The sequence below is a fragment of the Callospermophilus lateralis genome, chromosome 7 (genome assembly GCF_048772815.1).
Source record: "Callospermophilus lateralis isolate mCalLat2 chromosome 7, mCalLat2.hap1, whole genome shotgun sequence".
Lineage (NCBI taxonomy): Eukaryota > Metazoa > Chordata > Mammalia > Rodentia > Sciuridae > Callospermophilus > Callospermophilus lateralis.
The window spans coordinates 80,765,013-80,783,015 of NC_135311.1; the positions used below are offsets into that span (position 1 = coordinate 80,765,013).

Genomic DNA, 18,003 nt, shown 5'->3' on the forward strand with positions numbered 1-18,003 from the left:
GGTAAATATTATTTCTAGGTGTGTCTGGGAGGGTGTTTCCAGAAGAAATCAGCTTTTGAATTGGTGAACTGTGTAAGCAAATGAATGTCCCAACGTGGGTGACCACCATCCAATCCACTGAGGGCCTGAATAGAACAAACGGGCACAGGAAGGGTGAATTCCCTCTCTCACTTGAGTTAGGACATCCATTCTCTCCTGTCCTTGGACAGCGAGGTGCTCCTGGTTCTCAGACTTGCAAAGCCAGACCAGGACTTACCACCACCCCTCTCCAGCCTATTCTCAGATCTTTAGACTCAAATGGAATCAGCTTTCCTGGTTCTCCAAATTCACAGAACAGATTGTAGGACTTCTTAGCCTCCCAAACCACAAGAGCCAATTCCTATAATAAATCTCCTCATATCCATACACATACACACACATATATACATTTTATATGTATCTGAAGTTCCTCGACTTACTTATTGGGTTACATCCCAATAAACCCATCATAAAATATTGTAAGTTGAAGATGCATTTAATAGAAATGGTAAGACAGAAAGGTCTTACCATCAAACACTTCCAGAGAAGAAAAAAGAGACACATTTACATTTTCATTTTTTAAATAAGCTGAACACTCGTGTCTTGCCATAAATGTTTATTACTATGTGAAGTCTACACTGGGAGAGCAGGAATAGAAGGGTGCCAATTCAGTGTCTGTTGCTACAGCCCAGATAAGGAATGAGGTGTGGATTAAAGAGATGATAGCAAAACTGGAAAGAAATGGACATATCTGAGAAATATTTTGGGAAATACAATGAAAAGGACTAGCTGATGAATTTGGTGGGGTAGATGAAGGAACAGTAAGGTGAATTGTGATACCACTTTCTATGTAAGGAAAACAAGACTTTATTTGGTTGGTTTGGGGTTTTTTTCCGGGGTAGAGGAGGTGTTTGTTTTGGGCAATGATGGGGACTCCAACCCAGGGTCCCACATATAGTAAGCAAGTGCTGGACCACTAAGCTACATCTCCAGTCTAGAAAACAAGACTTTTAAGAAAAAGCTAAAGCTTCATCCTGAATAGGAGGGTAAAGTTTCAGGACATCAAGTGGAGGTATTAAGAGACAAATATCTGAGTTTGGAGCTCAGAGGAGAGGTCTGAACAAGAGGTATGAATTTAGGGATTATTAATATTAAAACATTAAAAGGCACAAGAACAGATGAGTCACCTAAGAAAAGAAGGTAGAGGGGCTGGGTTTGTGGCTCATTGGTAGAGCACTTGCCTGGTATGTGTGAGGCACTGGGTTTGACCCTCTGTACAACATAAAAATAAGTAAATAAATAAAGTAATATTGTGTCCATCTATGAGAGAGAGAGAGAGAGAGAGAGAGAGAGAGAGAGAGAGAGAGAGAGAGAGGAGTTCCCATGGATGAAGGTTGAATAGAAAAGAGAGAATCAGCAAAGTAACATGTAAGTTGAAGATGCATTTAATAGAAATGGTAAAATAGAGGAAGGAGAGGAAGATGGCTACCATGTTCCCCTCATCCTTCAACCAAAGCTAAAATATCACAAGTTTCTCTCATCATTCCTTAAACATTGAGGATTTTATTCCCTCATTGTCCTTTGGTGCCACTGCAGAAGAGATAGTGTCTTGTTGTTTTATGGGGAAGACACTGAGTCTTTGGTTTATTTCATTTTTATATTTGTTTAGTTTTCTCTGAAAAGTTATAAAATAAAATTAAAACAAAATATGTTTATGATAGGTTATCTGACCTCCATGGGCACAGAAATTCTGACTTTTAAGAAAACCATTCTTCCAAAGTTAAATGTATTTATTGGGTCTATAATTTTTTTGTTGCTTGTTTCACATCTTGCAAAATATCTTGTGATTTTATTTTTTCATTGGGTCTATAATTTTTAAAAATCAGAAACATTGTTTCCCACATATTTTTAAATGACACATAAGATAATAAAGAATAACACATGTCCAATATTTACCCACTTCATGAAGGAAGACTAAGAAAAAAATCTATACAAGGAGAATTCATGTACCACTTTCTCAAGCTTAGACCCACTGATATTACTGTCATTAGAGAGGCCAATCTTATCATGCATGTGAATTCCATTCTACTAAAAGCAAAAATGTTCTTTTGAAACCATTGATTGTTTCAGAGGATTATCACCTGCAAAACTAGAATAGGATAAAATACTAACAAGGGTAAATAAATAACCAATGTTTATTTATATCATCAGTAAGCATTAAATACTGTATGTAAACTGAGACAAAATCAATCTCATGGGTTAATCCATAGTGTCAATCAAGAAGTCTATTCAACTAAGGTAAAAAAATTCTTCTAGCAAACAAATTATATTATAAAAATCAGCTACTTGGGACTGGGGTTGTGGCTCAGTGATAGAGTGCTTGCCTAGCATGTGTGACATACTGGGTTCAATTCTCAGCACCACATACAAATAAAATAAAAATTCATCAACAATTAATAAAAAATTTTTTAAATTTAAAAAGTCAGCTACTTTTAAATTTTAAAAAAAAATTTAAAATTAAAAATTAAAAAATTAATTTTTTAATTTGTAAAATGAAAAAAAAGCCCTGCTGTCACATACAGCTTTCTTCCACATAATCTTATGCCCATATAGCACTTACCTGTTTGTATTAGAAATAATTTCTATGTCTCTGCTTACCTTGATAGAGCATGAGCTCTCAAAGTCATATCCTTACTCTAGAGATAGGCCAGAACCTTCAAAGACCTCAAAGTAAAGATCCATGATTCACCTCCATTAGAATCACTTGGAGGATGTTTCCAAATGCAGATTCCTGGGTCTGATTTACCCAACCTTTGGAATTAATGTAGTATTTGTGTGGATTTCTAATAGCTTTTATGAGGTCTTCAGAATGTACCAAGGAGATAATAAATCCAAAAGATGTAACCTAAGAGCTATGCACTGATAGTTCCACTTATTTACTCACACAATTGTTCAGAATCTTCTGCCATGAAATTTGTTAAATGGAGGAATAAAGGAGAAAGCATCACTCTGAGAAGCTTTCATCTTATAGCTGAAACCACTTGCTACTATTATATTACAGCGGTACTTATTTTCCCTCAATCCAAGCAAACAATTTGGGAATTTTAAAGTTAGAGACCTTAGAGATTATACCTGACATAAAATATGTTAAGAAAAAAATATACCAAGGTATGTTAAAAACATAATAGGCTGAACAATCACAGTGCTAGTCCTGTCATTTATAAGAGCAATATTAAAAACTCTAAAATTATTAAAATCTCAAACCTTTTTTTTCTTTTTGCTTTTTTTTCCACATTTTTATTGGTACATTTTAATTGAACATAATGGTAGAATTTGTTGTTACCTATTCATACATACACAAAATATAACAATATAATTTGGCCATTGTCATTCCCTAGTATTTCCCCTTTCCCCCTTCTCCTCCCTCACCCTGGTCCCCTTCCTCTGTTCTACTGATCTTCATCAAATTTTCATGAGATTCATCCCCCATCCTTCTTTTCTTTTTTCCTCTCTACCTTCCACATGAGAGAAAACATACAACCCTTGACCTTTTGAAAAACTCCAAATCTTTTCAATGACGAAAATATTCATCCTTTGTTTCATAAAAAGGTTTTTAAGGAAGCATATTTTAAATATAAGAAATATTACAAAATTATATACAACAAATAATTTATTTTTTGATCAACACACAACTAAATTTCACATCTATAAGTAGAAATATAATAAACAATATATCCTAGAACAGTATCAAAATAAAATTCACAATTGATTAGTAGATCCCCAAAATCCAATCTCAAAAACATTAAGTACATGTTATGATTTTTTACAAATGAGAAAAACCTTTTTTTAAAAAAAATAGAATATTTTACCTATATTTTTGTATGGCACAAATGGTTCAAAATATTAAATGTTAAATCAAACCAACAAATTTCTTCTTTTTTGTTACTGCTTCAAAAATATTTATAGCTATACCTAAGTCTTATAGAGACTTACTATCTCTGATTGAAATAAGAATGTCATATTTACCTTCCACCCTCCTAGCAGATAATAACCAGGAATCATTTCTTAAAATTAAGTTTTCACTTAATAATACAGGCTATACCACTTTATATAGTTCACAAATTAAGAAACATTTTATAATCATGATATATGTAAGGACTTGTAACTACTTTGTTATCTCCTTTAATCTTTTTCAAGAAAATAAATGTGTATTTTAAATAGGGCACTAGTACTTGGGACTAAGTCGAATATCATCGCCTCTCTCTTTACTCACTAATAGCTTTGGTAAAACACTTAACCTGCCTTCTAACCTAGTATCTCCACCAGAGTAATAGCAATACTCTATTTGGTATCTATTTTTAGATGCATCAGAGAGTGAAAAAGCCATTATATGATCAATCTCTTACATCTTTGGTGGATAACTATGCTCTATTTAGAAGGGCCATTATGTTGCAAACTCCATTTTGCAGATGAAATTCATTTAGCAAATATGCTAATTCTGGATAGGCAATGATAACCACAGGAGACCAGGAAGATGAGCAATAACATGGGCTCATGAAGTGTACTTTCCTTGAAAAAATATTTATTTGCTCAAATTAGAGAGGGAACATTGTAAATTGTACATCATTTGGGAAGACTGTTATCTCTTTTTCATTTTCAGTCACATTATAATATTGGATATAGCAGCTCCAGAAGCTAACGGATTATTGCTTTTATAATTGAATTCGTAAAGTTTCACGTCATGAAATTATATAATTACGTTTTGAAACATCACAGAAGCTCAAAATATATCTATTTGTAATCATCATAATGTGTACATCTGATCAGGACCCAGCTATGTTCAAGGCCCAGTTCAATCATCATCCATATTTTATGCCACAATCAAAGAAAACACATTGTGTGCTCTTAGTGGCCACTAAGAGAAGATGCTATCTTGCAATCAGAGGAAATCATAAACAAATAAAATAACCATCCTTCATTGGGAAAAAAAACTGAAAAGAAAATGAGAGTCCTGAAAATGTCTAGTGGCACTAATTAAATGAATGTTTCAAAACAATGATTTGCCCCATCGTAGCACCAGCAGCAGAGTAGCCCACACTTATGTGACTGCACTAAAAATAGAGTCTACTCCTTTTTCTGCACAGTGAGTTGCAAAAAGGCACAAAGTTCACAAATAGATGTATTTTCAGGTATGGGAACAAAATGACATAAAAGATGACCTTATTACCAATAGATGTTAGAGTTAAGAACATTTCAAGGAAAAACCCATTAGTATACAAAGCACTTGAGCCCAGATGAAGTCCTCAAAAAGAACAATATCCCTTTGAACAGAGACAAGAATAATCAAGCTGTACATGGATGTACCTTACACATCAAAGTTCTAGAAAGATCATTGCTAAGAATACATCCCATAAACCACAGCATCAAGTTTCAGTCTTCATGCATGCCCCAAAAAGGAGAAACTGACATCCATCAATAATAAACAATAAGTCAGTGGAGCATGGTGTCATGTGCCTGAAAGTCTCAGCTATTCAGAGACTGAGACAGTAGGATTGCTTGGAAACCACAAGTGCAAGATCAGCTTGCACAATGCAGCAAGACCTGTCTCTTACAAAAAAAAAAAAAAAAAATCTTTTTGAAATAATAATGATAAAACAATGAATCATTTCAAATCTAACATATAGTTCCAAGAAATTTGTTGGGGGGTGGGGGGTGTTGCTGGGGATTGAACCCAGGGCCTTGTGCATGTGAGGCAAGCACTCTTTACCAACTGAGCTACATCCTCAGCCCAAGAAATTATATTTTTGTTGCTTAAAATGTTTCTATGGGTCTCCTAAATCATATAACAACTTTCCTATTTCTAAAAATATCAGCTTTTTTTGTATAAGATAAGTGGTATTAAGACATAATAGTGCCAGGCGCAGTGGCACATGTCTGTAATCTCAGCAGCTTGGGAGGCTGAGGCAAGAGGATTTCGAGTTCAAAGCCAGCCTCAGCAAAAGCAAGGCACAAAGCAACTCAGTGAGACCCTGTCTCTAAATAAAATACAAAACAGGGCTGGGGATGTGGCTCAGTGGTCAAGTGCCCCTGAGTTCAATCCCTGTTTTTCAAAAAAAAAAAAAAGACAATAATAGGTATTTTAGGAACCTCCAAAAGAAACCCATTAAATGAGTACTGACAGATTGCAAACTGAGCTGGATCCTATCTTAAAATACTGGGCAAGAACAATAAAACAATCCATATTCTTTAAGGCACCTTGGTTACATACTAATGGCTAAAACAGCTCTGTGCCCATTTCAGATTAATATTAGCTTCACAGCATTAACATCACATGACAGAGGAGTAGATGGCAGCAAAAGAAACCTTTTACCAGAGGACAACAGAGTTATCTAAGCAAAAACCCAGCATGAAAAGAGCACTATCCTGATTTCCTAGAATGCCTCCCTCACAAGGGATTATTTCTGATTCCTGGGACAGTGCACAGCAGTTCTCATCGAACACTTTAGAAGCACACTTGGTCACACCATGCTCTGCCTTATTAAATGATCTATATTGAAACCACTCATTTTCATTTCCCTTACATCAATAAATGCCAAAAAAGAGTGATAAGACTGTCATTTACCCTCAATTTCCTCAATAATGTAAGAGTTAGAGGGAGTGTGTAAGAACTCCAAAATAATAGGCGAATACATTCCCTAGTTCTCCTTTCTCCTTTATTTCTACTAGGAGGAAACCTATTTCAGATAATATCTCCTCTAAAGTTTAGGAGGCTGAAAAGGATTGCTGCTTAACCCCTCCCCCAAAAAATATTCTCAAACATAGTGGTTTTCTGAGTAAATAACTTTCAAAGGGAAAGTGCTACACAGAATATAAAACCTTCCCTGGAGTGCTCATAAAGAGTAACATAAAAGTAGTTATAGGTGGAAAAAAAGAAATAATATTCTAAGAACTGCAAAAAAAAAAAAAAAAATCAAATACAAGTGATTCTACCCTCCCTGCGTCTTCCACCCATGCAATGCAAATGTATACACACAACAGACTCAACCACAAGTTTTAAGAGCAACTACAAAAAAGCAAAAAAGAAAATGAATCTTTGTTTCACAAAGAGAGAAAGTATGTCATAGAAAACAGCAGACCAAAGGAATCTTCCTTCACTTACTCAGTGAGCAAAAAACAATGCTTCTAGACCTATGGTAGGCATAATTCACATTTCATTTTCAGAAAATATTCTATTCAAACTAGCATAATAAAATAAAATGAAGATGTTCTGAGGTAATTATACTCCTATTCTAATTATCATTACATTAAGATTTTGCAAAACAAAATCTACAAAGCTGTTGCAATCAGAAAACTAAATGCAGAAAACTAAATATGATATTAATGGAGAGAAAAAATGTTTATGTAAAAATACTCCTTAAATCTTTCTTTTAAAAATTTCCAAATGAATATTAAAATCAGTCATATCAAGTAACTTACACGAACTATAAAAATAATTACAATAAAGAGAATTCAGAAATCAAAATTAACAATTATATTTCAGACTTGATTCCACATACACAAAACTAAACCAGAGTTCATGAAGGTGTCTAAAAGAATTCTTATACAGATTTTTTTTAAGAACAATAGTTCATTTCTTCAGAGATAGATCATCCACATCAAAATCCTCCTTGTTTAGCATCACCAATGGCTCCCCAAACATCAAAGACAAATTCATCTGGGAATGCAAAGTCTCCAAGAGTTTCATCAAGTGCTGTGGCAAATTCATCTGGATTATTTTTGTCCTTTCCAGCTTCAAACATTGTGGTGGCTGTCAAAGATAATTAAGGATAAATGAGATATCATCATAGGACTGAGAAAAATGATCCCAGGAAGTGCTTTCCAAATGTAGCATACATACATATCATATATTCCTAGGTAAATTAAAACATGAGGATACTCATTTTCACTTCTTAAGGTAACAAAGACATTTTTTCAACAATCTGTCCGCTGCACCAGGTTGGCAGCTGTCACCCACCGACCTCTCTCCTACCTTGAAGCTAATTGTTTGGGAACCTCCAGCATTCCTATGTGCAAAACAAGCTATTCTGAAAGAAAACCTTGTAGTACACCCCTTCCCAGCCTCCCAAGAGTCATTAACTATCTAAGATGTAACAAAAAAGAATACAGCATCCCACATTTGTGGTACTCCTGCCAAAGAAGTGCAGCCTAAATGTAATTATGGGGAAAAAAAAGATTGGACAAAACAAAATGGAGAAACATTCTACAAAATAACTTGCTTTTACCCTCCAAAGCATCAAGGTCATGACCATTAAGTAAATAAGGGATAACTATTTAAGTTGACACAGCGTGGTATGTAAATGCAACATATGATTTTTTAACACACTTTTTTGCTATCATACCTATTAAAGAATTTGATGAAACATGAATAGGAATAAATATTGGATGGCAATAATGTGTCAACATTATTTTCATTATTTGGTTGATTATATTTTGGATCAATAGGGGAACACCCTTGTTATAGGAAATACACAAAAATTTATTGGGGAACAATGGAATATCAGTAAGGTAACTTACTCTCAAATGGTTTAAGACAAAAATGTCTTTGCACTTCACATGTAACTCTTTGTAAGTTTGGGATAGTTTCAATTAAAGGGGGGCAAAACAGTAATAAAGAGGAGGAACTGAAGCCCTTCTCTTAATTGTGGTTACCCTCCCTCACCTCTCAACCATGACCCAAAGTGCTCTTCATTGATCATTAACCAGAAGTACTTCAAAAAGGAGGGAGGTCCTCAGCTGCAGTGAACTGCTCCAGCCACAGATCCTACCAAGTTACTCAGACTCTTCTAAAGCTCCTGAGTTTATGAAAACTTTTCCTGTTTTTAAAGAATATGGCAAGATTGGGCAGGATGTATTAAAATCAATACTCCAACATGCTGGTTTGACTTTATAAACTAGACTATTGAAAAACAATTTGGAAACAAGTGACAAAAACCTCAAAAATTTCATATCCATTAATCTACATAACATTTCCACCCTTGGTAATCTGTACTTTAAAAATAAAATCTTGGGCTGGATTTGGAACTCAGAGGTATCATGTGTGCAGCATGCAGAAGGGTCTAACCCCCAGTACCAAAAAAAAAGCAAAATCTTAAAAACAGAAAATAATTTAGCATAAAGGTATAACTAAGTATCAAATAAATCTAAAATGTAGAATTAATAATTAATCTCTACTGCAATGAAATGTATGGGGTGAAATATTTGATAAAATATTTTTGAAATAATTTTAGTGTTTATGAACAATTTGTAATAACCTGGGGAAATATTTTCTCTTAGGATTTACTGAAAAGAACAGTTATATACATTTTACATTATAATCATAACTACATTTTTACAAAAATCTATACAAGGAATAGATAAGTAGAAATAATAAACTCGGGGCTCAATGATACAGTGTGTACCTAGCACGTATGAGGCTCTGGGTTCGATCATCAGCACCACATAAAATAAAGGTATTGTGTCCAACTATAACTAAAAAAACTGTTTTTTAAAAAGAAATAATAAACTAATTATAGTAAAAAAAAAAAAAAAAACAATGTGGGAACAGGGAATATAACTCATTGTTAGAGTGCTTGCCTTGCATGCACAAGGCCCTGGGTTCAATCCCCAGCACTATCAAAACAAAAAACCAAAAATCAATTATGTGTATGTGCACTATTGGGGATAGAACCCAGAACCTTGTGCATGCTAGGCAAGTACTCTACCACTGAACTACACTCCAAGCCTTTTAGTAAAAGAAAATTTTCCACTGGTACCGAGGATCAAACCCATAGCATCACACACACTGAACCAACACTCTACCACTGAGCTTTATCCCCTTTAGTAAAATATTAATGGCATAATCTAGATGACAAATGGAGAAGAATTCACTAAAACATCTTTCAACTATGCTTTATGTTTTAAAACTACAATAGTAGAATATTGGTAGAAATCTCTATGAAGACAATGAATAAAAACTTTTTAAAACAGTAGAGAAATTCAAATAGGAGAGGAAAAAAATTTTTCTCATGAGTACTAAGTAGCTGTACTTGGGAAATTATTTTCTAAACTATTAAGGAATCCCTAATATCCATAACCAGTGTTTTATCTCTTTCAACAGGAAGTCATGGTACTATGTTCAAGAAAAGAATAAAGCTCCCTCAAAAAAGAAACCAAATGCCCAGACAAGTGTACTCCATCCATATTCCCCACAATCCTGGAGGTTCCATCTGCGTCTCTCTCCTCCTTAGATGTCCTGCCTTGGAGAACTGATCTGCAATCCCTATGTAAACAAGACCTTGCTGCAGAGAAGCCCCAGGCCTTTGCTTCTACCCCCAACTTCTCCTGAGCCCCACCCTCCCATGTCTGAATAAGTGGTGGGCAATCCTTCTTACGTGTGCCATTAGCATCTCAAGCAGCAGATACAGAAACCAAACTCATCTACCCTTCAGAAACTGCTACCCTTTCTCCAGTTTCCACCATTGTCCTCAGTGTGGTAAGCTCTCTCCTGTTATCTTCCTCTTCTCCCAGTCCCTCAGCTTGTGAATCAATACTGCCTCTCCTTTGTTCTATCTTTGTAATTGCTCTAACTGATTCTTTCCATTCCCACTGCCACCATGCCATTTACTTCATCTCTAAGTCATCAGCCCATTCCACATGGGCACATTAGACTCTTCTTTCTAAAGCACAGCTCTGATTCCGTAGATAATAGAACAAAAGGACAAGGAAGCTCTGTTCCACCTCTTGTCTTTCTCATCCCCATATATAAAAATATTCCTTGTGTCACCAACTTCTTCAAAACTCTAAACCCTAGTTTGTCATTCTGATCTGAAGCACCTCTGGCTCCCAAATGACCTTACTCCTCTACACTAATGCTATGCCCTCAAAAATATGATTACTAAAAATGCTATTTTTAATCCTTCTGTCTTTGCATTGGATAATCTCCTAGTCACCAGCTCCACCATCAAAATCCTTTCTCTCCTTGAAGGTCCTCTCCTCGATGAAACTCTTTGTCCACAAATGGAAGTCATATCTGAATTCTCTAAACCCTCTGCCGGCATTTTTCATACTAAAGGTGCAAACAATCTAACTACAATCTTGATAAAATACAGATTCTGCTTCAGTAGTTCTGCAGTTATGCCTGAGATTTTTCCCTTTCAACAACTCCCAGGTGGTATTTATCCCCAAGCAATACTCAAGTAATAAGATCTTACAGTACAAATTCATAACAACAAAATTATAGAAACAGCCTACATGCTAGGTGTCAGTGGATGAATAGATAAAGAAAACTGGTGTATATATTCACAGTGGAATATTATTCATCCATAAAGAAGAATGAAATCATACCATTTGCAGAAAAATAGATGAAACTGGAGATTATAATGTTAAGTGAAATAAACCAGCCTAAGAAAGATAGTATTGCAGGTCTTCCCTCATATATGGAATATAGGGTTGGGTGTGTTGACCATGAAAGTAGAAAGAACACTGTTAGAAAAGAGGAAAGGAACTAGGGAGGGAAAAGAAAAGGGTAAAAGAAGGTACGGGATTAGTAGATATTATATGCATGTATGAATATGCCACAGTGAAACCCATGATTTTGTTTAGTTGAAATGCACTAAAAATAACATTAATAAAAGATCTTATAGTGCATATTCAACATTGCTCAAGTCTTAAAATCTATACTGATCTTATTTTTATGTATTGTTTTCTATCCTACTAAGGAATAAATTTCCAGTGGATCTTGATTAGCTTACTCAGTCTTTCATGCCAAAAGGAACTAGTTCAGTATCTTACACATAGCAAATACTGGTGGATGGGTAGAGACAAAGGAGGCTTTGTAATTAAACTTAAATATTGTGCATATTGGGGGCTGAGGTTGTGGCTCAATGGTAGAGTGTTCACCTAATATGAGGCATGAAGCACTGGGTTCAATCCTCAGCACCACATAAAAGTAAAATAAAGATATTGTGTCCACCTAAAAACTAAAAAAATAAATATTTTTTAAATATTGGGCAAGTTGGCACAGCTAGCATGTTTAGAGGAAGTGAAGTCCAAAACTCTGGACCCATAGCTAGGATGTGAAAGAAGAGCAACCAAAACATAAATGGTAAGAATAACTGAAGTAAGATTCAAGTTCAGAATTTTGCTTAATCTACCTTTTAACTATTTCTTATAGGTCCATCAAATAACATTTACTGAGTCAAATTGCCTAAACACTTATGAGTAAAATATATGGAAGAAGAAATCTAGTTGAAAAAGAAATAAGATGCACACAGATAAAAGATATAAGAAAATGTATAGTCTATTCAGAAGCAGAAACAATAGTATAGACGATGATTTTAAGTGTTGGAATAATCAATGTAAGCATTTACTGATGGACTTGGAGTCAATCAAAATCTATCTATCTATCTCCCTCCATTAATACACACACACACACACACACACATACACTACTGTAAACAGGGGAAAACCCTTGGCGCATATAGTACATTGTTTTTTATACCTCCAGGAACTCAGCAGCATTGTCTAGTGCACTTAGCTCAGGAATGTGCTGTGGACCTGGCCTGCTCTAACTTACAGAATTGCTGCTTTTTTTTCCTAATTATAAAATCAGAAAAAATACTGTTTCAAGATGTCCATACTACTTCTTTGCAGTCAAAATGTATAATCTCACTCATGCACTCATTCTGACATAGAAGAAAAATGGAGGAAAAACCCCCACATCCAATGCAGTCCCACAGGTACTCACACCTCCATATATGCAATCCTGTATTTTCTAACTCCACTCCTCTACTGTTATTGCTACTAATAATTATTAGTGATAATTGCTGAGAATGATAATAGTTACATATGTTATTTATGATGTAACAGGAACTTTATATACATTATTTAATTTGATGCCTTAGCAATTCTATGAGGTTGTTTTTATTGTGCCCCTTTTACAGATATGAAAATCAAAGCTTAATAATTTGCCCAAAGGCTAAAGCTTCAAAGTAATGAAATCAGAATTCATACTCCCTGTGAATTCTCTACTATTGTGCCTCTCAACATTTTTCAGTATTTACTTTGAGAGAGGTACTATAGAAGTGGCAAAAAATACTAATTAGACAGCCTCATAATTGTGCTAGAAATACTATAATGCCCCATAAATCTCTTGAAAACTGCACTTGAACATGTTTTAAATTTTTGCTAATACATAAACATAATGTTTAAACATCCTTATAGAAAAAATGAATGTTATAATTTTATCCTTTTGATAAAAGATTATATCTCTGCTTTAATCAAAAAGCCAGCTGGGCATGGTGGCACATGCCTATAATGCCAGCAACTCAGGAGGCTGAGGCAGGAGAATTGTAAGTTTAAGGCCAGCCTCAGCAACTTAACAAGGCCCTAAGCAACTTAGTGAGAGACCCTGTCTCAAAATTAAAAATTTTAAAAAGGCTTGGGATGTGACTTGGTGGTTAAGAGTCCCTGGGCTCAATCCACAGTACACACACACACACACACACACACACAGAGAGAGAGAGAGAGAGAGAGAGAGAGAGAGAGAGAGAAGCCAAAAAAACTTCACCACAATGAAAAAGTTTTATCTTATATACTAATACACTGTATAGCTTATATAATACATTAACATAAGATAGTACTGATATGATTTTTATCTGTTACTGAAATAGATCTGCAATATATCATAGTATAATACTTGAATACAGTCTGGCAAAAAAAAATTCCACTGAAAGTAGCTTTTATACCACACATAGCAGCTAAGTGCTGACCTCTCATGGACATTCTGAAAATATCTTATATCATCACCACCCCTGAACTTTCATTTTACTATTAATGACAAATCTAGTTTAATGACATAGGCCAATATAGTTTCCATTAAGTTTTTAAATATTTAAACATAATTATTAGATATTTTAAAATTATTCCATAGCTTAAAATCTTAGTAGCAAAGTCCTAGAATTAAATCTTAGTTCTAACTTGTTAGTTAACTTAGGGCAAGTTGCAGAACTTCTCTGAATCTTAGCATTCAAACCTACAAAAAGGCAAACACCAGTACTTAGATAAAGATTAGTCATCACTGTTAACTTGACCATAAAATCTGTAACTGTACCTCACTCCATGGAAGGTCTTCAACATTTATACTCCTTAAGACTTTTCATAAATATCAACCATTTAAAACAATTCGCATGAGTCAAACACCAATAACATAGCCAATATAGAATATATTCTTTTTTCTCTTTTAAAAAAACAAGCTTTATTGAGATATAATACACACACCATATAATTCAACCATTTAAAGGGTGAAATCTGAAGCTGGGGGTGTCACTCGGTGGTAGGGTACTTTCCTAGCATGGGCAAAGCCCTAGCTTCAACCCCCAATATCAAATGAAGGGGAAGGAGGAGGGGGAGGAAGAGAAGGGAAAGAAGAAGAGGAAGAGGGGAAAAAAACTTATATGATACAATTTCCCATTAAGTTAGGTCAATTTAGATAAAACCTCATAGACTCAAAATCTTCTAGGACCTTTTTTTGTTATTGCAACTGGTTGGTTGAAAAATCACAGTTCACACCTTAACTTTACAACCAAATAAAGCACATTCATCTTCAAAGTTAACTTCCTACAGAAATTCATTTGAATTCATTTCTATTTTCAAATAATAAATATACCCTAATTACTTTTTCTTTTTAAGGACAGTGTTTTCAATCACTTTATGATTATGCTATTTTAAAAAAAAAAATTTAAACTTACATAATTCCAGAATAATGTGATATCAATGTAATTTGCATTAAGAAATAACATTTCTGAAAGTCAAGAAATACTAGGAATACATAGAAGTAAATATATTCATTAGTCTGTTAAATAAGTCTCACATTTGTGATTTATATTTCATGCTAATAATATCTGAATGGTAGAAAGCCCTAATTTAAAACATTCTTCAAATAATTATTTTCCTAACACTTTTCCTTCCTAAGTGACTGATCACATTGCTAATCATTATAATGATAATGCTTCATGGCAACTGGAGGAATTTGCTACAGATGATTGATTAATCTTACAAAGAGATTGCTAATTTATTTACCAAAGAGATTACTAAATAATTTACAAGGAATTTGTGAGGGATGTTTAATGCCCTGTGTGAACTTCTAGGATTGTGAGTTTTCTATTTTTCTTCAAGGATCAAGAAACAGAGCACGAGTGTTTTTTAGTTACAGAATTCATTTATACATCCTACTATAGAAATTTTTAAAGATTGGACAGGCAAGAAAAAATAAGTATAAATTCTGTAAATGAAATGGACCTTGGTTTGGACTAAGTTCTTTGCACTAGGCCCAACAGATGAAAACAAAACAGGGTCACTTGTGCTGAAGTTCCACACCAACAAGCCTAAACTAAATTATTCATCTCATCTTCCAAGAAATCAGGGTGAGAAATAATAGCCAAATCCTAAAACAAGCCAGTTTTTGCTGGTATGACAAGGAAGTCCCCTGATGTAGCCTTTATAAGGCAAGTAAACTTGGAATGACCAATTGTATTTGTTGTTTTGCTTTCTTCAGCCCCTTCCTGTCTGTGAAGCCTGTCTCCTCTGTTCAGCTCATTAAAACATTCTTCCTTCTATTTTATAAAATAAGATGCTACCCAATTTTCAATTAATAAAAACCAAGTAAGACTTTAAAGTACATTTGTTTTCATTTTGTCTTTTGACAATTCTATAAGAAAAATTTAAAATAAGTGGAAATTGAATAGAGAAGGATGAATGAACTTTAAATTCTCTACCTGGTAGCAGGTAAACAAAATAGGCAAGTCCTTGACTTTAGAAAATGTATTCAGCACCTGATTCAAATGCACACACACGCATCAGTGCATGCAGGCACAAACTGTACCCTGTAACCACCTTCCACAAGGAAAGAACCAGGCTTTTCTCAATCTTGATCCTTGTATTTCAGGATACTCTCAGCTCTAGAGATAGAACATTTGGCCCAGAGCTAACCATCCCCCTGGGACTGCCAACCCAACCCAAGACAATCTTGGGCATTTTGTTCCAATGACTTGCCCCTCCATCTTTCCCATTGTGCTTGATGCTAAGAGGATAGAGAGAGTGAAGTAGTTGCAGTCATTTTAGTTTCATGAGGTACAGCCTGAAGCTGCCAGGGGATACCAAAGGGACACAGAATGAATCCAGAATTGCCAGAAGAAAAACCATATTCTTTTTTTTAATTTTATTTTTTAGTTGTAGCTGGACACGATACCTTTATTTTCTTTGTATGTGGTGCTGAGGATCAAACCCAGGGACCTGCATGTGCTAGGCAAGTGCTCTACCCCTGAGCCCAACCTCAGCCCCAAAAAACCATATTCTGATGACAGCATTATAACTCTGGGTCTAGCCATTCTTGAAGATAAGAGCTATCTCTGAACTTTTCCATTATAAGAATCTAAAACTTCTCCCTTTTGTACCTCAAGACAGAGTTAGGGGTTTGGTTTGGTTTGGTTTTGCTTCATTCTTGTTTGTAGTTATTTGCAACTGATAGGATTTTAACTGACAAATCATGACCTTGACATCTTAATAATGACCTAATAAACACACAGAAATCCAACTGCTCAAATGCTTATCAGTCATGTGCCAAGTGTCTGTCTTCTCCTTTTTGTTTTTTAATGTTGCCTCACATATGCCAGCCAAGTGCTCTGCCATGGAGCCACATCCCCCACCCCTTCTCCTTATTTCTGATTCATTGTTCAGAGGGTTGCAGGAACCACATTAAACTGTATACAACTTTAATATCATAATACACAATTGTATCAATGTAAATATGGAAAAATCAGCTAATAAAACCATTTATTTGAATCACAAAATTATTTTCATAAATATTTTTAAATTCATAAAATAACAGGTGATATCATTCACAACATATAGATTAAAAATTACCAGGGGCAGGGCAATCACAATTTTATTTTTAAAAAAAAAAAACTTTTTTAAGGGGCTGGGCTGGAGATATAGCTCAGTGACAGAGCATCATTGGGTTTAATCTCTAAACACACACACACACACACACACACACACACACACACTCACACAAAAGAAACCTAAAATTTTTAAAAGTTGACTTATCTTTATATCCATTATTCTTTTTGTGACTCTACAAATACTTTTTAATCTTGAAAGGCACAATTGGATATATAAATAAAACATAAATAAGCATTAGATTTCATCAAATTAGAAGATAGGAGACTTCTGAAGGTAGCATATTCTTAGAGCAGAGAGAAGCAGTGAGAAGGATCCTCAGACTGAGCAAAGCCACAGCTGCTGCATCCCCGGGTCCAGCACCAAAGTCCCATGGCTGTTGCCACCTTTCCCAAGAGAAGGGCTGAAGGGATGGAGAGATAGAGCCAAGGTAATGGGCAAACCAGAAAAGATCCACAAAGTTGTCTATTAAACCTGCTCCTCCAAAGCCAGAGCCCAAGCCTAAAAATGCTCTGCAAAGAAGAGAGAGAAGATGTCCAGATGGAAAAAAGGAAAAGCTGATGCTGGCAAGGATGGGAAAAGCCTGCAGAAAATGGAGCTGCCAAGCAAACCAGGCACAGAAAGCTGGAAGTGCTGCCATGCCAAGAGAAGGGTGTGCACTGTTCCTAGCTGTGTGTTTCTGGTGACTATGCAGTTTGAAATACAATTTCTTATCAAGTTTTATTTTTAAAAAGCATATTCTTACCTAAATCAATATCTCGAATTCCCATGTACAGTTCAAGAAGATCATCAACCTTTTCGATTGCCTTTGCTTTGGTTTCAGAGGGCTTTATCAAAAATGAGAGAAATAAGACATCATATTTTTATAATGAAATATCTTGATTGTCAGGGGAAAATTTGATGGAGAGCCAACTCATGGTGATGTTCTTCAGCTTATTTTAGTGAAAGTATCTCAAGAATGTGCTCTGTAACTAAATATAAATCAACACA

At 34.9% G+C, this 18,003-nt stretch overlaps 1 protein-coding gene across 1 annotated transcript in view; it reads right to left on the reverse strand.

Moving 5' to 3' along the window:
- Positions 1-7,489: 7,489 nt before the first annotated feature.
- Gipc2 (GIPC PDZ domain containing family member 2) overlaps positions 7,490-18,003 on the reverse strand; it is an 84,228-nt gene continuing 73,714 nt past the window's right edge. Inside the window, exons 5-6 of the mRNA XM_076862259.1 lie at positions 17,759-17,840; positions 7,490-7,825 (exon numbers count right to left, since the gene is read on the reverse strand). Of these exons, the coding sequence (XP_076718374.1) occupies positions 7,674-7,825; positions 17,759-17,840 (234 nt within the window). The 3' untranslated portion in view covers positions 7,490-7,673. The remainder of the gene's footprint in view (positions 7,826-17,758; positions 17,841-18,003) is intronic.